The sequence below is a fragment of the Pelmatolapia mariae genome, linkage group LG6 (genome assembly GCF_036321145.2).
Source record: "Pelmatolapia mariae isolate MD_Pm_ZW linkage group LG6, Pm_UMD_F_2, whole genome shotgun sequence".
NCBI classification, from domain to species: Eukaryota; Metazoa; Chordata; class Actinopteri; order Cichliformes; family Cichlidae; genus Pelmatolapia; species Pelmatolapia mariae.
The window spans coordinates 24168256-24194892 of record NC_086232.1 but is presented as its reverse complement, the minus strand read 5'-3'; the positions used below and the strand labels follow the sequence as shown (position 1 = coordinate 24194892).

The 26637-nt window shown below is 40.4% G+C and overlaps 2 protein-coding genes across 2 annotated transcripts in view; one reads left to right on the top strand and one right to left on the bottom strand.

Moving 5' to 3' along the window:
- The window catches only part of fam184b (family with sequence similarity 184 member B), a 35197-nt gene extending 23500 nt beyond the window's left edge, over positions 1-11697 (top strand). The window contains exons 16-18 of the mRNA XM_063476281.1: positions 3252-3359; positions 7707-8110; positions 11084-11697. Coding sequence (XP_063332351.1) covers positions 3252-3359; positions 7707-8110; positions 11084-11156 — 585 coding nt within the window. The 3' untranslated portion in view covers positions 11157-11697. The remainder of the gene's footprint in view (positions 1-3251; positions 3360-7706; positions 8111-11083) is intronic.
- Positions 11698-13306: 1609 nt separating this feature from the next.
- Positions 13307-18725, bottom strand: haspin (histone H3 associated protein kinase; the record flags this gene model as incomplete). The annotated part of the gene is made up of 10 exons (XM_063477246.2): positions 13307-13768; positions 14530-14632; positions 14738-14880; positions 15158-15246; positions 16074-16153; positions 17432-17523; positions 17615-17677; positions 17857-17942; positions 18334-18519; positions 18657-18725. Coding segments are annotated over 10 exons (1113 nt in total), but the record flags the coding sequence as incomplete, so codon positions are not given.
- Positions 18726-26637: the final 7912 nt, after the last annotated feature.

Genomic DNA, 26637 nt, shown 5'->3' with positions numbered 1-26637 from the left:
AAAAACATTTTTTGCGCAATTTTGGGGTTCTTCCTTCTAACCTAAATGTGATAGTTAGAGTTGGAAAATTACAGACATTTCACCCATAATGCTTAACAACATACATCTAATTTATTTACTGGTTTGTAAAAAACTACACACAACTTTCCATTGCTCTTGCCATGCCAATGGGCCAATTTGTGTTAGAAATAAAATAATATGAAAAGTTTCAGGAGAAGTAGAAGTCAACAAACTCATGAAACATCACATTAGTAGTTTAAATAAAGGAGAAAAAAAGGGGCAAAAGGAACCAAATAACAAAAAGATGCTACAAAAAATAATAAAAAATAAATCCAAGACAGAAGACTAAAGCTCTACTGGTTTTCAAAAGAATCCAAAAATACTACAAAGAGAGCAGAAACTAAACCGAGCACAAACAGGAAACGGTAACCTGTGAGGATCACAGCAGAGAAACACGGGCTGGAAATAGACAGACTGAAATACAACCGGGAGAAGGGGAGGACTGCGGCACGGAGAACTAAATTACTGATTAAGCACATGTAAAACCAATAAGAGTGAAGAAGAAAATCACAGTGGAGCGAAGAAGACAGAGACAGGAAGTAAAACTAACAGAGACACAGTGTGACTCGCAAAAGGAAAAAAGTAAAAGAGTCTGATGTTTATTATTTATTCATCGTTTGTGCCATAGAACTCCATTGTTGCACTTGCAGACGCACACACACACACACACACACACACACACACACACACACACACACACACACACACACACACACACACACACACACACACACACACACAGACCCGTTCAGCTATCTTAGTGAGGACCTTCATTGACATAATGGTTTCCCTAGCCCCTTACCCTAACCCTAACCATTAAAAATTAATCCCTAACCCTAACCTTTACCCTAAACCTAACCATAACCTAATTGTAACCCTGACACTAAAACCACATTTTGAGCCTCAAAAAGGCCTTCAAACTTGTGAGGAGCGGTGAGTGTGTCCTCACAAGTGACTGTTGGTTCTCACAAGTATAGTAGAATGCAGATTTCGGTCCTCTCAAAGATAGCTAGACAGGAACACACACACAGTCTTGCCAAAATTACTCACTGCTGTAGCAAATATGTATAAATACTCGGCTGAAAATAGTCCTCATTAATTACCCTATTTACTCCTGTTTGAATAATGATTGCTATAAACTACAGTGCCCATTAGTTTTAGGAAATGAGTGAGTCTTTTAAACAATAAGACTTTATAATTGTGGCCTTTTTTTTTTTTAAATAGTGCTGACTGCCACAGCTGGCCTGTCAAAGTTGGCTAGTTGAGGCTTTTTAATGGATTTGCTAACAAAATGAATCTTTAAATGTTTGTATTGTCTCTTTAGATGAGAGACAGATGCAGATGCAGCTAAGAGAAGTATGTGTGTAAACGTTTTCCCCCCGAAGCAATACAGCTAATATAGCTAAGTATTAATAAACTACATGGACAAATATATTGAACCACCCCTGTGTTTTCGGCCCCATTGCCACAGGCGTATAAATTCAGTCGCCCAGCCATGCAGCCTGCCTTTAGAGATCTTTGTTTGACTGTGGTCCTGTAGGAAGATTCAACTACTTGGTTTGTGAAATTTCTTCCCTCTTGATGTTCCACCATCAACTCTAAGTGATGTTATTAGAGAGTGAAGCATTTAGGAGCCTAAGCAATAATGTGGCAGATAATATAAAGTTACAGAGTGGTGTCACCGAGGCGTAAAAGCCACCAATGCTCTGCTGACTGAATAACTGCAGCGCTCCAAACTTGCTCTGTCATTAAAATCAGCACAAACATTGTGTGCCAGGAGCTTCGTGATATGGGCTTCCATGGCCAAGCTCCACCTGTAAGTGTAATGTATAGGTGGTGATGTACAGTACTTTTATCTTATCTTACTGATACGCTGATGGACTTTTCTTCATCTCTGGGAACACCAAAATGGAAAAAAATATAAGCAAGTTTTCTGGAGGTTAAAGATAAGATTTGCTTAGATGCTAAGAATTCACAGGCAAACCTGTGCCCTACAACCTGCCCATGTGCATTACTAATTTTCTTTCATAATTTACTTTTTGGTTACAAAGGTAATCATTGCATTGATCAATCATTGATTTTAGAAGCACTACAGTAGTGCTTTAGTTACTGCACTAAAACCTGATGACACCCTTGCAGAATCTGCGCTGAGGTTTGGCCTGAGCACCAGGAACTTCATGGCTTCCATGACTGGGCAGCTCCTATAATGTGTAATGTGTAGGTGGCCCTGAACATTTATGTTAGTGGTGCATAAAATGTTTTGATAATATTTGTACACACTTGTACAGAGGTGGATTCAGGCTCTCTCCATTCCCTTATACTTGTACCTTCAGATATATGGGCATGATAGTATTTGAGCTATAGAACTGATTCTTGACCTTAGAGCAGGGTGGTCAACATTTTTCTTTAGCAGAGGACTTGAATAAAATGAGCAAAGGTCCACGTGTTGGATAACTTGATTAACTGGCTACAATAAAAGTATAACCAACGTAAAAGATGTGTTAAAAAAGCTACATGAACACTTAAATTAACTTACATCTTGCCCGTTGTCTGATATACACTACTGCATGGGTCAGCATTAAAACACGCGGTGTAGCACAGACTCACTGCAGTGATTCCTCTTGACATATCTTTAGCATAATGCTGCCTTGTATTGATTTCTTGGAGGTTGCTTTGTTTTCCTCTGGAGACTGAGGTGGTCCAAGGTCCCATCTGACTGCAGCATCCCTGGTTTGATTTCTTTCAAAGTGTTTAGTTGCTAAAACTCACTCTGTAAAAAAAAAATATATATATACCAAAAAATAATCTTTTAAACACAGTCTGATTATAGCAGCTGCTCTGATCCAAACTCTAACAGTAGCAAGCTAAAAATCAAAATCACCCAGTGTGTTGAGACTGAGAGTTAAAAATCTGGCTGCATAAATGAGCATTTTTCCCAAACCATAAATATTTAAATGACTCAGACTAAACCCAGTGGAACAGTGCCTTCATTAATCATCAGCGGTCATGTGTGCGTAGGAGAAAACTACATTTTTCAGTGTCCTCTGACTGAGTGCTGCATCTACCATCTGTGTGACGTGAGGCAGCTTAGCAAACATTTACACCCTCCAGACACAACTCAAACCCTACAACAACAGCAACAATTGTGAATAAGGCCAGTGAAAGTCCTTCCTCGTCCTCCTTGCCTCCAGGAAGAGAGGCATCAGCTGCAGCTCCACCCTCCTGTTGCCGGGGACAACAGTAGCCTCGGGCTCCGTGACAGCAAGTCCCGCCCCGGGAGCATCACGCCAACCACGATGGTGAGTTTGTGTGTTCAGCTCACGCGCGTGAGAGTGAGCCTCCATCCAGCCAGAAGGGCTCGCTGGGCCGAAGCCGGCTTCGGTTTCTGGGGCACGAAACAGTGAAACGTAGAAGTTCGCCCACTCACCACGTCGCCAGTGTGTGGTAACGACCCCCCGCCCCCCTCCCTGCAATAACTCCATCATCACTCGGCTTTTACTAACATTGCATTTGGCAACTAAAGATGCAGATGTGTGAAAGATGTAGGAACTGATATTATGTAGCACTTTTATTTTTTTTTTAGTTCGACCTGTTATCAGCTCACATGCAAACATGATGAAATCGATTTTGAGGCGTTCGCGTCTTTAATCAAAGCTTCTCAGGAGTGTGACTAACAAATCGAGGCTGCTGTAAAGTGCAGGATTCTGTGTGCCTTCACTTGCTTGCACTTGTTTGGTGTCAGTCGTGGATATGTGCTTACCGACCATCTGGCGTGGTACATTTAAAAATGCTGACACGCATCATCACCTGCAGCCTGTCGACAGTCTCCTATGATGGCTGCGGGCCACCAATTTTTGTATTTATGTCCATGCATTTGTTACTGAGAAGTTTCAGTAAAACTACACTTATTTCGGGATGTGTCTTCTTCTCCTGTAACGCCTAAACATTGAACACTTCAGACTCTGCTGTTTCGTTTTAATATAAATCATAAAGGACATGAAACATTTTCCTTAACTGCCGATTTAATCAAACTTACTACTTAAAGACAAAATGTGCATTTAGCTGGGGACTATTTTCAGAGTATGATTTAATACATGTGTAGTATTTACAGGACAGAATATGTGGCTGAAAATGAACTAAGGTGGCCTTCATAATAACTGAACACGTGTGGCTTTACTAATTTCACTAAATTGACTAGTGGGCACTTGCTTTGCAACATAAACTTACCAACATAACACTAACATAAACTAATTTTAAGAGTGGTCTTGCGTAGTAGTTCTCCAGGTTTTCTGGAGGTCTCTTAGTCTTTCTTTGAACATTTGCTGCTTTTTTTATTTTCATTTTTCAGTCCAATGTACCTGAGTTTTCACGCTCAGATGGATGTTTGTTTTTCTTTGTTTGTTGTTTGTTCAAAGGGCATTGGATGAACCAGTGTCCTGAATACACAAAGAACTCATTTTAAATTTAGGAGACTTTTGCAAAAACATTTATTCAATTTCTTTAGTTGAATCTATGAAAACTACCAAAGATACCACAGTAAACCAAAAGCCTATATCTCAGTAAACCCATCTACAGCAGACGAACATTATCTGAAAGTTATATCTTTAAGAAATAGGAAAAAAATCCAGCAAAGACTTGATACAGCACCTGAAAGATGCTCCTGGCCCTTCAGTAGATCCATCTATGTTTCACTGAATCCTCATCAGAAGTGGTCCCAGTTGAAGGGTGGCTGTCAAGAAGCCATTCTTAAGGAAGGGAAATAGGTAGAAAAGGCTGAGTTATGCCAAATTAAACAAGAAATGGACTGAAAATCAGTGGCAACAGATCTCATCAAATAATTACTCCGAATTTAAACATTTTGCTTCAAACTTTTGTCAGTATGTATGCATGAGGTCAGGAGAGAGGCACAACAGTGAGTCTCTACAGACATCTAGAAAACATGATGGAGGGTCTGTCATAGTTGGCCAGTGGTTTTGGAGATCTTGTCAAAATTGATTATGAATGCAAAAAAGTGCCGTGAGATTTTGATCCATCTGGAAAGAATCAGACTGGCAACAGTTTCATTTTTCATCATGACAGAGAATGAAGGCAGCCAACATCCAAAGAAGAGCTTTGAATGTCCTAAACTATTCTTGAGGACCACTTAAAGGAATAACAAGAACGCTTGTCTAATAGAGTTCAGCTGTGTTGAAGAATAAAGGTGGTCAAACCAAATATTGACTTTCAAGCTTGTTAGACTTATGCAACCTCTGTTATCTCTATTCATGTTTGCACGTTTCTATAAATCAATGCACCTATTTCCCATTTTTCTTGCAAAAAATAAAGAAATGAAGGGCCACTCATGACATTTACACAACATTGTACAATTTTCTTTATATTGGTTGGTTGTCTAAACAGCCAAATTCAAGCCAGAAGCTCAAGCTTCAGACTGCTCTAAATTCTCAGTTTCGCTTTTTTCTCCTCTTGGATCTGCGTGGCAGCTCTGGCTGTGAGCACAGACGCCTCGGCCACCTGCTGTTTGGATCTTTTGCTTTTGAGTGGCAGCCAATCAGAAGAAAGTTGGCTGACCTTAAAGAGAGAGGAGCTTCAACAGCTTGTTTCAGACAGAAGATGAACCGAGGCTCTGCACCAACATCCAGAAAAAGCTAAATATAAGCACTGTTTTGAACTGTCAGTCATGCAAAGCTGCTCTGGTGGAGTCCAAGAATAAAATATGTGGGCCTGGATGTGAGAGCGAAGTCTCCTTTAAACAGATATCTGCTTGTAAATATGCAGAATTTGCAAGTAGGAGATTTTCTAGCTTACTGGCCACTTGTAGTCTGAGCGCAACTACAGTGGCTTGCAAAAGTATTCGGCCCCCTTGAACTTTTCCACATTTTGTCACATTACAGCCACAAACATGAATCAATTTTATTGGAATTCCACGTGAAAGACCAATACAAAGTGGTGTACACGTGAGAAGTGGAACGAAAATCATACATGATTCCAAACATTTTTTACAAATAAATAACTGCAAAGTGGGGTGTGCGTAATTATTCAGCCCCCTGAGTCAATACTTTGTAGAACCACCTTTTGCTGCAATTACAGCTGCCAGTCTTTTAGGGTATGTCTCTACCAGCTTTGCACATCTACAGACTGAAATCCTTGCCCATTCTTCTTTGCAAAACAGCTCCAGCTCAGTCAGATTAGATGGACAGCATTTGTGAACAGCAGTTTTCAGATCTTGCCACAGATTCTCGATTGGATTTAGATCTGGACTTTGACTGGGCCATTCTAACACATGGATATGTTTTGTTTTAAACCATTCCATTGTTGCCCTGGCTTTATGTTTAGGGTCGTTGTCCTGCTGGAAGGTGAACCTCCGCCCCAGTCTCAAGTTTTTTGCAGACTCCAAGAGGTTTTCTTCCAAGATTGCCCTGTATTTGGCTCCATCCATCTTCCCATCAACTCTGACCAGCTTCCCTGTCCCTGCTGAAGAGAAGCACCCCCAGAGCATGATGCTGCCACCACCATATTTGACAGTGGGGATGGTGTGTTCAGAGTGATGTGCAGTGTTAGTTTTCCGCCACACATAGCGTTTTGCATTTTGGCCAAAAAGTTCCATTTTGGTCTCATCTGACCAGAGCACCTTCTTCCACATGTTTGCTGTGTCCCCCACATGACTTGTGGCAAACTGCAAACGGGACTTCTTAGGGTTTTCTGTTAACAATGGCTTTCTTCTTGCCACTCTTCCATAAAGGCCAACTTTGTGCAGTGCACGACTAATAGTTGTCCTATGGACAGATTCCCCCACCTGAGCTGTAGATCTCTGCAGCTCGTCCAGAGTCACCATGGGCCTCTTGGCTGCATTTCTGATCAGCGCTCTCCTTGTTCGGCCTCTGAGTTTAGGTGGACGGCCATGTCTTGGTAGGTTTACAGTTGTGCCATACTCCTTCCATTTCTGAATGATCGCTTGAACAGTGCTCCGTGGGATGTTCAAGGCTTGGGAAATCTTTTTGTAGCCTAAGCCTGCTTTAAATTTCTCAATAACTTTATCCCTGACCTGTCTGGTGTCTAAATCCAATTGAGAATCTGTGGCAAGATCTGAAAACTTCTGTTCACAAATGCTGTCCATCTAATCTGACTGAGCTGGAGCTGTTTTGCAAAGAAGAATGGGCAAGGATTTCAGTCTCTAGATGTGCAAAGCTGGTAGAGACATACCCTAAAAGACTGGCAGCTGTAATTGCAGCAAAAGGTGGTTCTACAAAGTATTGACTCAGGGGGCTGAATAATAACGCACACCCCACTTTTCAGTTATTTATTTGTAAAAAATGTTTGGAATCATGTATGATTTTCATTCCACTTCTCACGTGTACACCACTTTGTATTGGTCTTTCACGTGGAATTCCAATAAAATTGATTCATGTTTGTGGCTGTAATGTGACAAAATGTGGGAAAGTTCAAGGGGGCCAAATACTTTTGCAAGCCACTGTAACCAATCATTTGTTTGAGCAACAAAAGAGAGACTGACTTTGCCCCATTAGTCATAAATCACAACCAGTGGGTCCAGATTTCTGCTGGTTATACTGAGCGCTCTGAAAAACTTATCCTTATTTTTTAAACTCTAACCTGTGTGTCAATTTTTATTTATTTATTTATTTCCACAGAGGAAACGTGCCGAGTCGCCTCCTCGTGTCACCAGCATCTCCACAGCCGGCACTTACAACAGGAGCATCTTTGTGCCCCACTCCTCCTCCTCCTCCTCGTCTTCCTCCTCCCCCTCCGTCCATCAGCACTCCTCCTCAACCCTCCCCCACCAGTCCTCCTCCCACCCTCAAACCTCGCCCCACTACTCCACCTCCTCTCTCCCACACAAACACACGTCCCTCCCCCTCACCCAGCATTCCTCGCCCTCCCTCTCTCGCTCCGCCAGAACCCGGACCTCCTGCATCCCACCGACGCCGGCGCCGACGGCACCTCTCCCCGTCTGCCCCTCGCCTCAGACGGGCATCCGATACGTGTCCCCCTCCTGCCTGGACCCACACGTACACCTGCAGGCCCACTCAATCAGGTATGAATGTTTTGATTCAGCCAGCTGACTTCCTCAGGGTGAGATAAGAAACCAAAATCAAACTTCACCTTATTTTTAATATTTTTTTACTTTTTAACTTAAGCCTTACCAGGGATATCACATGTTCAACAAGTTGTATTAACAACCTTTTGAACTTTATATAAAGATATGAAAATATGATTAAAAACTAGAGGGAGCAATACAACAATAATTCTTAGTGATGACATTAATCAAACCGATACAACAAGGACTCAGATCGCTGGCATGAACTGGATGTCGGGATTAATCAGCTGTCAGTCTGTGTTAATCTCAGCGCTTAGTTCAAGATGAGCCAGCTGTAGCTGTCCGCTGCAGATCTCTTGATGGAAACCTGCCCTACCAGCAGTCATCACTTTCCATGACAGCGTGGCTGGTGATGTTTCCACATTTATGACTCTGTGTGTCTGTCATGGTGGCAAAATGTGGTCTCATTCTTGCAAGTACTACTACAAATGCAACTTTAAGTACTGAATAAGTAATTAACTACATCATGATTTATAAATAATGCCGATCATCCCGCTACAGAATCATGTTTTACAACCTTCTCATTCATGTGGATCTTACTTTGACATTTACTGCCAACCTTAATCAGTGTCACATGGGGGCTGGAGCCTATCCCAGTTACCATAGGGCGAGAGGCAGGGTACACCCAGGACAGATGGCCAGTCTCTCACAGGGCTAACACACAGAGAGACAAACAACCATTCACACTCATGGGCAATTTAGAATCACCAATTAACCTAACCCCACTAACTGCATGTCTTTGGACTGTGGGAGGAAGTCGTAGTACCCGAAGAGAACTCACGCAAACACGTGGAGAACATGCAAATGAGGCAACAGTGCTAACCATTGCTGCAAACATAGACTGTATATAAAAGATAGCACATAGACACTGTGATGTCACATGTTGGTCTGTCGGCTTTGTGTTTTTGTTAGCTCAGCGGTTTGTGACTCTAATGTGGATCATAATTTACAAACAAACCTTTCATGGTCCATGAGTCCATGAATTAATCAGAACAGGGTTTACTGAGGTCATGGATCAAGACAGATGAGACAATGCAGTCACAAAAAGTCTAATTAAGACAGACATTTTGAAGAGGGATGTTATCCTGATCTTGTGTACTCATTGTTGTGTGATCATGTAATAATCAGTTTATGACTACTGAGGATTTATGCATACAAATACAACAATAATTCTTAGTGAAGACATTAATTAAACCGATGCAAGGTTCACCTTGCTAATGCCAGATTTAACCCCATCTTGTCTTCAGAACTGTCTTAATTCTTCATAGCACAGATTCAACAAGGTGCTGGAAACATTCCTTGGAGATTTCGATCCATGTTGACATGATAGCATCACACAGTTGCTGCAGATTTGTGGGCTGCACATCCATAATGTGACTCTCCCCTATTAGCACATCCAAGTGGTTCGCTATTGGTGACTGTGGAGGCCATTTGAGTTCAGTGAACTCAAAGTCATGTTCAGTCCAATATTTTATTGTCCAGTTTTGATGAGCATTCTCCAACTGTAGCCTCAGTTTCTTGTTCTTAGCTGCTGTAGCACGCCTGCTGTTACTGTAGCTTTCTCCTCTGACCTTTGTCATCAACGAGACATTTTCTAACAGAGAGCTGCCGCTCACTGGATATTGTCTCTTTTTCAAACCATTCTCTGTAAAATAAAAGGAGAGTCCCAGCAGATCAGACGCTTCTGAAATACTCAGACCAGCCCTTCAAGCACCAACTACCATACCACATTTAAAGTCACTTAAATCACCTTTCTTCCCCATTCTGATGCTCAATTTGAACTTCAGGAGGTGGTCTTGACCATGTCTACATGCCTAAATGCATTGAGTTGCTGCCATTTTATCGGCTGATCATTGTCACTCATGCAACACTTTGTTCTTTAAAAACACCTCAACATGCTGGAGCTTCAGCCACAGACCTTCCAACTGGTACACAACCCACTCTGCCTCATGAGCCACAGATGTACCAAAGGTCAAACAGCTGTAATATAGTGTAAATACCAGTGAGGTGACGTCTTGTCCTAAAAAAGGTATTCAGGAAATGTCAGTCTTTATAAGCTGAAACAGTCAAGATCCTGCCGCTTTCCTTTCTCTCTTTTCTGACTGCGATTGAACACCTTAGCATAACAACTAAAGGTGTAATTAACCTGTAATAAATGCCATATAATTCAAAATTATAATGTAATTATATTCGCATACAAATACTTAAAAGTAGACACACTACTATAAGGGGGTAAGTCAAGTAGTAATTATACCGTAATTATACTTATTATTATCATTATTACTATGTAATTTTAGGACTCCATAATTTCCTAATAATTAATTTAGCAGAAAAACAAACAATATTTCCCCATCTTGCATTGCAAGTATGCTGTACAGTGGGCCATATTATGCAATGACTTGACCTTTCCTAGCTTCCAGGTATCTTACAGGAAATTATAGTGTATATATACTGTATAATCATATACTATATAATGTAATATAAGTAATTTTAAGTATGAGGTAACTAATTTGGAATAATTTGTAAAAACAATGTGTTCCCATCTTACATCGCACACTATACTTTTCGGGGCACAAATTGCCGTAATTTTGCCTTTTTTTTATTCAATATTCAATAAGTAGATGTGCATGATGGATATTCTATTATTTACTTTTCTGCTTACGCTGTAGTTTAAATTTCTGTAAAAACCTGACTTCTTACCAACTTTATTCTAGCGTACCTACCTTAAAATAGTGTGCGAATATAATAACATTTCAAATAAAATCCTTTGAGATTTGTTTTAATTACAGGGGAATTATACCCTTAGTCGTGGGACGTGTTAGAAGATGTTACTAATGTTTTTCTTCCCGTCATGTTTCTGAATTAGTTGTGATTAAAACACTAAACCTGTCTGCGTCTTGTGTCGTGCAGGGGGCCATACCTGGAGCAGAGGGGGACAGAAGGGCTGAAGCAGGAGTGGTTCACCAAATACTTCTCCTTCTGAGCACAAATGCATACAAGCATACAGACACACACACATACAACAGCTGCAGGTACACTTCATATCCACTTCATTGCTTCTTATACACATCTGTTTGCTTCCCAGACTCAAACACACACACACACACAAACAGAGAACCTTGAAAACAGACAACCACATCAACAGACATATGGGCTCATCACCAGCAAGGCCATTTCAAACATTGCCTCAAAGCTCAACCAAAAAGTGCTTCTCAAACACATGCCTGACCTCTTCTCAGACATTGGCCTGCCGGATCTTGTTTGTATAGTTTGGAATGTCCCCATATGTTTTTTTTTTTTTTTTTAAAGGACGTCTTCCTTTTTTAATGCAACTGTCGCCCTAATCCCATCGTGTAACGATTCCAGGCAGGTGTTCATTAAGAAAAAGAAAAAAAAACAGCAACCAAGTGTCTCTTTGCGTATGGAAGCATTCAACATATTCAATCAAGATCCACATCAAAATGGACACACACGACTCACCATACCAAAATGAAGCTTGTTTCAATGCAAAAATGTATAATAATCTTAATGATGAAATTGAATAAAATATTTTGTTTTTGTATGTGCATCTTTTTTCTGTTTATCACATTCTTTGAGCTTAAGCTCAGATGCTTCTCTGTGGTTCAGGGTATCACTAAAAAGATTCACATCATGTGTCATTTGTATGGCAACGTGCAGTGTACACCTGCTGCAAGTAGTGCACAGTACAGGAAGCTGGATTTGTAATGTTGAAGTAGCTGAAAATCCATAAATTCTTTACCAAGATGATTTATAATTAGCTGTAGGGTAAGTTTTTTTGATAAATTACCCAGAAAAATCTGTTACTGACCAATTTTTCAAATTAAATACGCGACATATCTAACGATTTTAACTCACTGTTCCAAAGACGACCATAATCACCTGTTAGGCATTAGTTTAAAATGATTTATAGACTGCTGTTAATCTGACCACTAACTTATTTTTGTCATCTCGTGTTTTAAAAGTTATTAACTCAAAGATAATATACATTTTTTGTGTTTTGGAGATATCTCACCTTTCTGGAGGGAAATAGTGTACCAAGCTTTCTTCTTGATGGTTTGCTCATCTTTATCCACAGGAATAAACCCAAACTACTTTAAGGCAGTTTAGTTATACTTCGTTTACTACTTGGAGACATGTTTCACAGCTTACTGGGCTCCGAATAATCCACTAGATTTCCCTCTGCTGGTATTTCAATGCAATACAATACAATACATTCCCTATCACTTTAATAAAGGGAGTCCTTAAGCCCATTCCTTTGTCTAACTGCTTATCAAATTCAGAGTCACGGGAGTGCAGAGCCTATCCCAGCTCTTTTAGAGGGAGAGGAGGGGGTACACAGGAGGATGGGGGACCTGGGCAAGTCCCCAGAATATCACAGGACATACACAGAGACAGATGACCATTGACTCTCACATTCACACTTACGGCCAATTTAGGATCTCCAGTCAAGCTAAGATGGATGTTTTTGGACCGTGGAAGGAACACCTGGAGAAAACTAACACAGGGAGTACGTACAAACGCTGACAGATTCAAACAAGAACCATCTTGCTGTGAGGTGACAGTTCTGATTACTATTATATACAACCATACTAAAACAATTATAAATCTAAATACCCTACTATGCTGTAATAATATATCAACTTAACATGCTTCATTTTTTACATCTTCTTACAGACTTTTATTTTATATCAAAACATTCAGAACCCTTAAAATGTGCATTTATTGATTATAATGACACACAGAAGTGAATCCTCTGCCAGATTTACCTGTTAAACGTCCTGTTTACACGACATTTACATACCATATTTTTGAGATCTAACCTTCTATTTCCACTTGTGGCCCTTCTGCTTTTCAAATGAAATCACATCACATGTTTGTGAACCGTTTCATCATAAACTAACCAGAGAAAAAAAAATTAAAGAAAAGCTGAAACCTGGCCATGTTTGCTTGATAAATTAGTGAATTAGTTGTAGTAGGTGGTGATTAATTTACACCAATTAACAGATTAAGAACCAATGCAGACTGCAAACACTGAACCACATTGCTACAAGATTAAGAAAGAAAAATTTATCATGATAATTTTTTTCAAAATTTATACTTAGGATGCAAAAAACAAGTGAATGGATTTATTAGAATAACAACATAAAGAAGCTCCACTGACCACCAATATATAATCTTCAGTCTTTTTAATGAGCCTTGTTTTATGACAGCATTGTCTGCACTGCACTCTAAGTAACTCTTCTGTGCCGGCGCGTCAACTGGGAACACTGTCTTAACTTAACAGAGGACGAGCGTGAAGAAACATTGCACCCTCTTCGTGCAGAAAACGGTCTCTGTGTGAGCTTCCTCACACTTCGCGTTGAATCCTCGTGCTACTGGAACATGGGGCAGCTCTGCAACGCCTCTGTGGCTGAACTGTACTGGAGGACATTGTCATAGAAACCAGTCAGCTCCTCTCGCACGTCCTTGGCGCTCCTCCCCCCTGAGCCGCGGTACTTCATGGAAAGCAGCTTGGAACAAAGGTAGTGGAGCCACAGTACGTTGGTATGAGGGTGGTAAGCAGCCCAGTTATTTCTGATAAAAGACATAAACAGCATGAGAGGATCAATAAATCAACAACAATGCTGCATTTCTTATATCGAGATCACTCTGAGATTAAATGTGCAGTTAAACTTCTGTACAGTGACAGACAGGGCAGTCTGACCCACTTAGGATTAAAGTGGGCTGTCTGTGGCCCACGTCGTAAAATCAGGTTGACATTTGTGCTCTGGAGAAAAGGCCAACGGCAGGGAATGTCCTGACCTCCTGATTCACAGGGAATTATGTAACCTCGCCTCACAGCTTTTTTTTTTTTAATTACAAACATGTTTTTATGAGTGTATCAAAGAAAAAGAAATCCTACATAATAGCAAAGCAAAATTATAATTTACTAGAACGTAACCAGTTCAAGTTTAACAGTATCACTGGTTTCATATTGTTTCCAGGTTTGTTTCCTCATTTCAGTTAAGTTTATTTATAATGTTGGTGGTATTCATTATTTCAGGACACAAAGAACTGACTCCACTATGTCAGCATCTCATTCTCAGACAAATGAACAAATCACTCGTTCTTTCTGGTTTGATTGAAAAGTATGACGAAACTGACCTGGATAAAAACTAAAAACATTTACTGTATATTTTCATTCTAGTTTGTTTTGTTTAGTGGGTGCACAGTGATAGATGTATAGAGATACAGCTATAGAAAGATACAGAGACGTAGAGTGAGATAAAGACTTTAAGCCTTTACTGCACTGACACTACATGGCACATAGGTCTTTGATCACTAAATGGACTGACCCGTTTTCCTGTCTCATGAGTCTGTAGATCTCAAACTGGTAGTCTCCCTGTCCCATGAAGAGCTCTTCATCATTTGAGATGTCACAGGACACCGTCAAATCATCTACAACACAAAAGCAACATTTTAGAACTACTACCTAATATTCACTATGTGCATAACACATCCCCATTCAAAGTATGACACTAAGCAAGTAGAAAAATATCTGACCGATTTCTAGTCTGGAGAGAGAATAGTCAATGATGCGGACCAGCACCCCTCTGGTTTCCAGAGAGTGGGTCGTTCCATTGATGAGGAAGCTCCCTGTCTTCTGCTTGGTTGTTTTGACCAGCACGTTTCCCCAGTGCAGGTCCCTGCAATAAACAGTGTGTAGGGTTAAACTTTTACAAGACACCAACAAATCATCTAACACACACACGCACGCACAGTTTTGTGTAACACCACAATTCCCACCCACTGTGGGAAAGCTGGAGTTCCAGCTGAACATTTGTTATTTTCCTTCTCTTTAAACTTTAACTAATGCTAGAGGGTTTTGGTTTGTTAGTGGGGAACAAACGGCATCTGTAAGCATCTTCTTGGGCTCTGGGAAACTGTCAGTCGGTGCTGTAATTTATCAATGTGTGTCAGTACCTGTGTTCAAAGTGAAGCTCCTGCTCAGCAACAGCCAAGGCAGCAGTAACCTGGTGAAGGATGCTCTTTGCCACCGCTAAAGATGCCAACTTGAAAACACAACAAGAGCATAAATTAGACAAAGTCCTTTAGACTATTTAAGTGTAAACATTCAAGGCATTCAATTTCCCTACGAGTAAACATCCCTGCAAATTCACCCGATAATCAGTGCAATACTGAGAAAAAGTGCAAAAAACAAATCAGGTCATGAGGTCCGAGCACCTGTGCTACACACGCTGAGCACCTTCTTCCTGAATCTGACGTCTGAATGTGTCATCTTCATGTTGACACATTCAGATGTCAGATTCAGGAAGAAGGTGCTCAGCAAGTGTAAGAACTCAAGTCAGAAAATATTCATAAATCCTTGCAGGAGGATGAGACGTGAATGTTGTATAACAGCAGTTTAAATTTCTAGAAGCCAGAAAAAGTCCAGCCGTGCCAAAGCTAATACTAGTCAGCAAGAATTTTCAGAAGCAAAGAATTTCTTTAAAATGTTCATCATCTTCTCTCATTACCTCCAGCGTGCAGTAATTTATGGTCTGGCTGACATTAAGCTGTAATGACTCAACTCAAAAACTTCCTATTTTTATGCAGCCGGTCTCATCATTAAAATTTAAAAACATTTTTACTGAGAGTGTGAACGTGAAATAAGCAAAGGCGTCATTTTAGCTTAATCTTGTGTAATGACAATTTAGAGCGCTTTAACTGACCACAGACACAGTATTTTCAGCTTTTGTACTTTCTACATTCAGCCAATGTAAAAGTAGTTTTATCTCCAGGCTACCAGCTTTACCTTCTGTATCTCTGAACAGTCACTGAGGTGGCAGATAAAAGCTCAACATTTCCACAAAGACACGGGGAAAGCTTTGATCCCTACCATTCCATTGCTGTTCTCCAAGTCGATTCCGCCAAACTCAAACTCCAGGATTATGAATATTTGGTCATTTTCAAAGAAATCTGAGCAAAGACAAAAAGAGAAACCCAAATTACATGATTTGGTTATTTTAGGGACCAAGTGGGTTCACTTATTACCCCATTTTAGAAAGAAAGTCTAAAATATTTTTTTAATGGCTTTATATTATTTTCTTAATCAAAAATTTGTTTTTTGTTTTGTTAAAAATCTATGACAAATATTTAACTGTAATCACACACAAACACACACAGAGGCAGTAACGGGCAGAACAATTACATTCTCTTACACTAGAGGGCAGTACAACTACCTGCTCTAATTAAATGGGTACCAACTGCCAGGAAAACAGAAGAAGACAAAGAAGAAATTACATAACAGTCAAGCTGTGAGACTGGAGCAGGTAATAGCAATAGATAAATATTTGAAAAGAAAAAGTAGTCAATCTGACCTGGGTCCTGCAGAAAATTCCAACCCTGATGAAGGCCCTTGCATGAGTAGTGGTCAGAAAAAAAAAAAAAAAAAAAAAAAAGTATACTGGGGAAAAAACTGACCCAATTCCACTATGACTGCTGTGTGGGGGAAAATGATCAATATGGTTTTTGTGACAAAAATGGAGTGCTATGTGATTTTTCTAATGTGAAATATGGCTCTAAAAGGTTGGGAAACACTGATCTAATGATGTGGGGGGCATTTTTTAGGGCCACTTAGGGTCACTTAATATCTACCAAGCATCATTTAAACACGACTGACCACATCCATCCCTTTTTGACCAGTGTACCCATCTTTTGATGGCTGCTTCCAGTAGGATACACACTATGTCACAAAGCTCAAATCATCTCAAACTGTTTTTTGTTTTTTTAAACACAACAATGAGTTCACTGAACTGAAATGGCCTCTAAAGTCACCATATTTGAATTTAATAGATCATGTTTGGCATGGGGTGAAACGAGATTCCCATCATGGATGTGCAGTTGATAAATCTACAGCATCCATGCAATGATGTCATGTGGATACTGGCCAAAATCTCTGAGGAAAGTTTCCAGCACTTTGGTGAATCTGTGCCACAATTAAGGTGTGAATAAAAAAAATAAAAATCTATAAATTTATAGCTGGTCATAAAGAAAACAAACAAACAAACAACAACAACAACAAAAAAAACATGGCAAGTTGGGCAAGAACTTTTTTAGCATTAATAATTAAAAACACAGACCAGGTTGAATCTTAATCAGAGAGAAGTTAATATAGAAGTAAGTTAACCCCTAACCCTAAGAAATACACAATACATGTTCTTGTGAATAAATTATAATGAGCTCTGTCTCACTGACCTGGTCTGTCGTTCTCTGAGCCTTTCTGTTGGTCAAATGTGTCCCATGCATTCAGGAAATCTGCAGGGTAGCAGCCTTGAACACAGTGAAGACTATGGGGGGAAAAATAGACACAAAGTCACATTAAGACTCAAAACTACTGAGGCACTAACAGAAAAAAAAAAGACCAAAGAAAATACTTACTCTTTGAGTCCAATAAAACCGTGGGTCTGGTTGTGCTGCTTCTCTTTGAGGCTGCTCAGCTCCCTGGTAGAAGAAAACAAAACAAAACACACAAACACTGCTCATTAGAGCTGTTCAGTTGGAGTACTTTGATGTGGTTCACCATTAGGTATCACTGTACTGAAACATACAGACCTTATAAGCTCTAGCATTACAGCAAATGGACTGCATATAGTGAGCAGTGTGTACCTGCGGCTACTTACTTAGAGATAATAATTTCATGGAGAATCTCTCCAAAGGTCTTCTGGTCCTCTCCGTTCACCTTCTCGCTTCCCTCTACTGGAATGATCTGAAAATACAATCCAGCGTGGGACTTCTTGTGTCGAACGTTTTTTCGGTAACATTAGTAGTTTTAGTTTTGAAGCACATTACAACTCAAGTGGTTTACACTACAAATTAATGGCCTGTTCCCTGTCCTTTTAGTTCTGAGCCATCATCAATGCCCCCTTTGTGTTTTCATTGATTCATTTTGGTCTCCTGAGCTTCATGTTGAGGTATCTTTGCTCCCTTTTAGTTCTTTTCTACTACTTAAAACCAGGATCAGAAAAGGGCCAGAAAAGGAAAAACAATGCACAATATTTACCTTCTTTGATACAACTCACAGCTGTAACTCTCTAACAGAGCTCAGTCAACGCTACACTTCTAAAACATGTTGTTCAAATACACTCAAACGTGCTTACTTTGAGGGCGACGGTGTCTCCTGATTTGTTGTTGGTGGAGAAGACTTCCCCAAAGGTGCCCTCTCCAATCTTCAGACACTGCTTCATACGCTGGGGGAGAATGCACTCTTCCCAGGGCAGAGGCCGCTGCTGGCCACATTCAGCATACACTTTCTCTGCGTCTGACAGGTCTGCGTCTTCACAAATCTTCAACAACAGACAAGTGGGAGGAGGTTACGTGCATCCACAGCCTGGATGTCACGCCATCAGGTCTAACGACCCAAATTTAAAGTGCAGAGAAACCAACAGAAAGTCTGAATATATAACTTATGTGTGTTTAATACCAGGGAATGCTGGCCCAGCAGCTGTGACCGGAGCCGCTTGGGGAGTGGCGTCCGTAAGGGTGTGGTAAAGAGATCCCGACTGAGATCAGCAGTGTCCGTCCTCCCAGGAGAGCCCGACGCTGATAGACGTAAACTCCTCGGAGTGAGCAGCACTAAGGAGAGGGAATGAGGGGGTGGGGATAGGGGTGGTGGGGGGCAGAGGAGAGTGTAAGGACTCTCAAAGTCAAGCTAAAAGCTTAAAATCCAAACACCAGAGTGTACATCATTACCCAAGCCTTTGCGATGAACAGAGAGGGCGGCTTTGATCCGGCTCCAGGTTTTCGTGTTTGGTGTGAAATCAGCCAGCAGGGACGAGAGGTTGAGCCGACTTGCTTTCACCGGGGTGGAGAAATTCATGGTAGAGCCCAAAAACTCCTATATATGGCACATACAACAGGCTTTAAGTTAAATGACTTAAAAGCCTTTAAATGTTTAATTAGTGCTCAGTGGATCGTGACAGAAAAACTTAGCGTTAATACAGATCTGCTCTGTGATCAGAAATATTCTGCTTCTTCACTTACGGGACGAGTCAATAGCTTAATAGTTTTTATGAAGTTTGGAGATCAAATGAAGTAATCATTTGTGGCACTAAAGGGACAATTCATCCACAAATTGTATATAGATAGATTATTTTCATGCAAATTGCCCAGTTCGGGAGATTTTGGCTGCATGGACGTTTGCCTTCCTTTGAATATAATCAAACTACATTGCAGCTACATGGAAGCTTGTGCTCACTACAGTGTGAGAGCTCCTACACATTATATGCTTACCCATCACCCGAAATGTGATGTTGGTGAGATGCAGGATTTCTTTATAAATGCAGTACACTGAGTGCAAAAATAGGAGATACTGGTAAGCTGGAAAACTTGGAAGCCAATTAGAGTCTTTTGTCACACCACATGTTCAACATCAAGAATAATTATCTGGTCACTAGTTTCGTTGGCATGTTTTAACTTTAAATTTGGCAGGTCCTTGCAGGGTCCTCAACTCTGGTACAGGCTGAGAGAGCAGACACCCACTCTATCTCTTGTAGTGGTATTGAGTGGTGTCTGTGTGTGTGTCTGTGTAAAATAAGATGGGGTCAAAAAGTCCCCCTCTAAACTCAGTCAGAGTCGGCTTCTTTCTCCCACAGTCGATCACCTGCTTCCATCTCACTCCATCTCCACTCCTCAGTCACACTAACCCTCTGCATGTCCTCTTTCACTACATCCATTAACCTTCACTGAGGTCTTCCTCTTTTCCTCCTACCTGGAAGCTCCATATTCAACATCCTTTGTCCAGTACATCCACTATTACTCTGGATAAATACAACATAATAAAACCAGTACTGGTACCAAAAAAAAAGAAGATTTTTCATAACACACAGGAAAAGACCCAGGGAAACAAAGTTAATGATAAAAAATGGCTAAAAAATAACCCTAAAAACCATAAATTTCACACCTGAGCCTCAACTCTTGCAGCTCAGTAACAAATACTCGTTCACCTGTTACCATCAAGACATCGGGAAACCAAATGTGCAGGTTAATTAGTGCAGCTGCATCTGATTAATAATCTAACTAATAGTCAGCATCATTTGTTGCAAACTGACTGGAGGGATTTACAGAAAAGCAAAAGCATCAACTTCAATGGTAACTTCAACAATGAACCCATCAACCATCCCCTTCATTATCCATCCAGCGCTGCTGAACATACGAGCTTACCGTTTCAGCTGTCCTTTGTTCTGTTACTCTGGATTTGATTCTTACCTTTGGCTGCTTGTGCTGTGAGGGGATCATCTCATTGATGCTACAGTCCGCAGCCCTGCTCCTGATCACGTGCGTGCTGGCGTTGCCTTTGTTTTTCCAGCGGCTCACGCTCATGCCGCTCACGCACGCCTTCCTCGTCGTCCCAGGGCGGTCTGTGGATGCGCTCCGCTGTTTCTTTTTCTTCTGAGCCACGGGCATCTTTTTTCTCTTCTTTACAACTTCTCTGTCTGACGCGGTCTCATCCTCAGAAGTAGTCAAAGGTCCGTTCTTCACGCTGGCTTTCGAGGCAGTCGTGTCTTTACTGTCATCGCTCTCGGACAAGTGGTCCGTCTTTGTCTGGTCGGGCACATCTCCGGCTGGTTTTAGCAGAGCACCTTTGGGCCTCAGAATTTCTTTCAACTGTGACAAATTTACTCTCTTTATCCCAACAATAAGTTTGTCTGTTAGACATTTCTCCTTCAGCCCTGCTGTGAGATCTGCTGCACATTCTGTCTTGGCTAATTGTGTCTTGCCTGAATCTTCCTCTGTCTGCTTTGAGAAGCCTTTTAGTTGCTCTTGTGACAAAACCAGGTTCTTCATCTGGACTGAGCACCTCTTAGTAAGACTTTTACTCTTTGCCACTATAGCCTCGCCTTCCACTGTCTGCACAGTGCTGCTGGACTCCAAATGTGTGCTCATTATAATCTCAGAGCTGCTGTCTGTGTGATGAATAGACTGAACATAAAGTACCGATTCTGACCGCTCCATAGGTGATGCGGTCGAGTGTTCGGCTGACTGCTTAGAGTTAACTAATGGAGAAATGTTAGTGTTGCAACACTGACTCACTGAAGCTTCTTGGTCAAAACTATAACGGATATCATTGACTGTACCTGATAAATGAAGACAAAACGATGCTTTTAAAGACTCTGACAGATCGACCGCTTCGCCACTGTCCACAGGCTGTTTGTTTGTTTGTCGACTGTGCAGTGAGCTTGAATGTCCCAGACAGGATGAGTAGGTTGTTTCACTGCTCAGCTCAGCGAACAAGTCTAATCTCTCCAGCGGCACGGTGCAGCGTGTGGACAAACATTTCTCCTTCAGTGTCTCGATCAGCCAATCTAACCCTCCTGCTGCTGCTGATACAAACAGACTGCTGCTGCCACTGTCTGCAGACAGCAGATTTGCACTCTGTAATTCGCCTGCATTTTTAGACTTTGATTCACTTCTTCTCTTGGGCTCTGAAAATAAATCAATAGATGGTTCTATGTGGTCAGGTAGGTCTGTGTCTGTCTGCTGACAGTGAAGCGAACAATCTGGTGGGGAGACTATGCCGTCTACTGACATGGATGGAGGAGTGCAGGACAGATTGTTGACTAAAAATGGTTTAAGCTTCCCGCGTTTGCTGAAGGATCCTGCTGACGGTGTAGAGCAGAAGATAGGTTTCCTGGGGCAGGCTCCGAGACTGCAATCTGCCAACTCGTTGAGAGATATCTCTCGGAAGGGAGCGCTCATAGAGTTCTCCGCACTTGACGGCCCCAATGCCGGAGGCAGCTTTCTTTTCCTGGAAGGCCTGCTGTAAGGAAAGGCTGTAGAAGTGAAGTCATCTGAGGAGCTGAGTATACTGACAGATGCTTTGGGGACTTTGGGTTTAATCGCAGCGGCTCGTCTACGTTGGGTTACAAAGCGGCCTGCAGAAGAAGGATAAACACTAGAAAGCAGGAGAAGAGAGGATGAGAGCTAATGGTTACAGCAAATAATGATGACATTTCTGTTCAGGCTTTTAACAGAGGTCTTAAAGACACGAATGCTCACTTTGAGTTTGTCCTCATTTTATCTGAATTTCTGTGGCCTTTTGGTGCAGACGTTTCTTCCTCACTCTCCGTGGTGACAGGAACCTGGTGGCCCCTCCGCTTCATCAAAACTCTGTGTCCAGACACAAGCCGGCTTGTCCTGATAACGGGAAAAGACACAAATCATTTCACAAACAGACAAATAAATGCAAAAGAGATGCTTTAAAAGTTGCGAATGGCTAACAATAGTCACTCACTACAAACCAAACGCTGAAAGTGCTGAGGTAGAGAGTAAAAAAGAGAGAGAGTAAAGAGAGTAAAAAGAGAGAAGTCAGGCAAAAACAAGTCAAAGTAATGTAAAACATTTTGTATCAAAAAGCCTGCTGATAAAAAACTCACAACTTATTTTTAATAATTTAAAACACCAAAAGTAGTTCCAGCATCTCAAATGTAAAGATGTTTTTCTCTGTATGATTATAAATTTGAGTTTGTTTTGGGACTGCTCTGGCAAAAGTAAGTTTCACTTGAGACATCTGTTTAACTCTGAGAGCAGCCAAAGTGGAATTGTCAGTATATTTTTTACATTTGATATTGAGCCCAAGAGCTGACTCTGCAAACTGCAGCTTTTGGAATACAATTAACAGGATCTGCTGAAAACGGTTGGATCAGCCTTCAGTTTGCCAGAAATGTCAAACCTCTGCTTACATTCACAGTTGTGCTTATATTTAATAGAACCCCAAAACTCTCAACATGCATTGTCATTTTAGTAATGTGTTGCTGCTTTATTGTTGTTGTTTTTAAATGCCCAGACCTGGTTGTCTTGCTCTGCTGAGATAATACAGAAGGAGGAGGTGGAGCGAGCATCCTGCTGTTCTCCTCATCGCTGCTAGTCTCCGTTATACGACGTATGGTCTTTCTTTTGGCAGGACGCACTGCTCTACAACTGGCCACACTACTCTTCTTCTTTCTAAAGAAGGGAAAGAAATGGTGTGGACCACTCACACATACAATACAAAAAAAAAGGAAACTACTTCAAGGATATTTTTCTAGCCTAAGATAATCTAATAACTCAAAATCAGTATTAGTGACTGCAGTGTTATTCACCATTTATTACAATATTCACAGACCTGGCTGTCCTGCTCTGCTGAGCAGGTGGAGGGAGAGGAGGTGCATTCTCCTCATTGCTCATGTCCCCTTCATCCACACTCTTCTCAGTCAGACAAAGCATTGCTTTCTTCTTGGCAGGACGAACGGTTCTGCCACTCACAGCGTTGGTGCTCTTCTCCCTGTTAAATGGAAAGCAGATGGAGCAATGAAGACAGACAAGCTCACAATCAGAGCAGGAAACTCTGATTGACAACTAAACTGTACTTTGCACACGTCCACAGGGGGTTGTTATGTATGTACAAACTGTTGACTTACTCTACATTTTTGCCACTATTGTAATTAGCTACAGTTTGGTGTATTTAAGATATTTAACTATATTTTCATATAGTAAAAATATAATAAAACGAATCCTTTTCGTCCTATAAATATATTAATAACTAAAAACTTCAGATATGTGACTGTATGGACTGGTATTTCTGTGGCTTTTTTTGGCTTCCATACACACCAATAATAATATTCTTATAAGCTAAAACTAAAAAGTAGCTGCACAGATTTTGGGTTTGATAATGTAGAGAAAATATTGAAAAGACGGTTTAGTAAAGAAAATTATAAACATACCTTATCCTCTGAGGTTTGGAGGGCTCAAAGACGGAGACATCCGAGGAGGACGGGGTGCTGTCGAAGGCCTGCTTGCGGTCTTCAGGTGAGATCCAGGCGGACACCTTCCGCCTCTGTTTCCCGTATGTCTTCAGATATAGCGGCTTTACTGGCTTCATGTTTGACTTCCCAGCTACAGCCGTGCCAAAAGGTAAAACTTTTATAAACTACAAATGGAGATTTACCGCGGCTGGAGCACACAGGAGTAAGCCGCAGTCTGACAGGTTTATATATCGACCGTTGACAGTGCAAAACCACAAAACCACTACAACAATTTTAATAAAGCGAAACCGAAGAACTAATTCTCAACTAACTCAAGCGTAATAACAGTTTTAGCCCCGTATCCATGGTTTTTCTTGTCTTGCTATAAATCGGAATAATCCAAACCCGCTTCTTGTTCAAACTGCTGGAAAACTGTGATTGGTCTGCAACTATTCGGTGGCTTTATCACAGCGCCCCCTGGAGGATTGGAGTAATCGCAGCAGGCGATTACTCCGGAAACCTTCTTGGCCAGGTTTCCGGTGGAAAAAACATTTTATTTTCTGTGAAACTTAAATAAATAAATATAGTATCTATAAAATAAAGTTAGCAAAAAATGAATGTAGCTTCTATCTTGTGACAGGAATGATGTAATATCACTCACGAGAGATATGTGTAAGATATGATTCACAGATTCACCCGTGTTTCATCTTGAAAGTAAACATTTTCCTTAGATTAGTTAGATTTACATTACTTAAATACACTTACTACATTTCATGTAATGGAGGCTACTGGAGATTTGGAGCCCATGCCAGCAGTTCCAATTGGGTTTTAATTAGAGAAAAAAAAATATCATCATTTGCACCCAAATAGTTAAATGTTGCTGTTAAGTAGTTAGTTACTGCTCCAGTTGTCTCAAGTGGGAAAACTTATTGTCTCTTTTTATTAATCCTCAAAGCTGACAGTAGATTTTTTTTAACATAAATATTTGCTAAAGTAAAGAAATAATATTTCCGTTTTTATACTTTGATGTTTATTTGTTTGTTTGTTTAGATTTTTTTTTTAGTAACATCGCCAAAATTACTTTATTTTATTGTTAACGGTGTAAGCGTTACTTTCTTTGTGAAATCAAATGATCAGTTATAAATACTTGACACAGTGTGTCACAAAATAACTTTAGAATAAAGACCCATTTATGTGATTTAGTTTGGACTAATTCAAAATGCCTAAGTACCACGTCACACACAGTGTAGTAAGTAGATTTCACCACCAGGTGTCATCATTTTAAAAGACTATTCCCCTTTGACAAATTTGGTCTATGCTGAATGACACCATATTAATTTTATGATTAAATAAATAAAATAAAGCTTTGTCTTTTTTTGTATTATTCATATTAAGGGTGCAACATAAAGCGCTCACTGCAAACTACAACTCATAGAAATTTTTAATTTGTAAATGTTATCATGACCAGTTGATAGCAGCAGAGGAAAAGTCAAAAGCAACCTGTTAAATCCTCTAAATACAGAAATATTTCACTTCACGCGTTGACTCAAACATAAACTCCAGCATACATTAAACTCCACATTTCATAGACCCAATATGGCTCCAGCCTAAACTGGATTATGCCCACTTAACTTTTATTGAATTGAACTTTTTTTTTTTTTTTTAATTTGTGTATGTGCTTATGTATTATATTTTTCAGCCTTAACTAAATATGCACTGTTGCCAGATCTTATATGGCATTCATTTGTGTATATTATGAAATTTATCTTAAAATTTGCCAAAACCAAAATGGTATAGCCTACATATTAGTGGTGTTTTCTGTGACTGTGGTCTGCAAGTCTACTTGAAGCAAAGTGTTTATCAGGAGTTTTGCAAAAGTATGTTCATTTCACACAGTCAGTTTTTGTTTGTGGCTCAACTGTTGCACAGTTTTGCTTATTATCAGTACAAACGGCTATAACAACAGGTTTATTTACACTGTACTTGCAGCAATAGTTAACCTTTTGAACATACTTGAACAAGCAAATATTTGATTTTTTTATGCACCAGTGCTTGGATAAAGGGATCAAAGACATATACAATTGACATTTTGTACTATTTTCACAGTTGAAAGGAATGAAATAACAGTTTAGTCACATAGAAAAGGTAAGTACACCCCTAACTTTATCATACCTTAAAACCATAAAGCTAGTGTGTGAATCTGGGAAAGGATTTAAAATATAAACAAACAAAAATTTCCAAGAGCTGAGGATTTCAAACAACCTATAAAATTCAGCCCAAGAGCAGACTGCTTGAGGCTTAAAAGTGTTTGTATCTAGTAAAAATGAAAAGAATCTACAATAACATGGATTTGGCGCTAATATGACCTGCAAGGAGAAAGTCTTCACTGTTCACAGAGCATTAGAGCAAATCTGTAGTTTGCTAGTGAAAACAGACAGACAAATCAAAGAGGGAGGCCACAGCAGCAGTAGACATTTTTGAGCTTTTTAAAGAGAAGACTCTAATACCTACTATTAAGCGTGGATCATATCTAACAGTGCTTGCAGATGTGCAAGGGAAATAGCCTGAATGAAGCTATCAATATAATTTCCACATAGAAGAAATTGATGTTATAAAATGGTATTGTCGAAAGCAAAGGTCCAGACTTAGATGCCGTTGAAGTGCTGGTTGTTTGTGCATGTA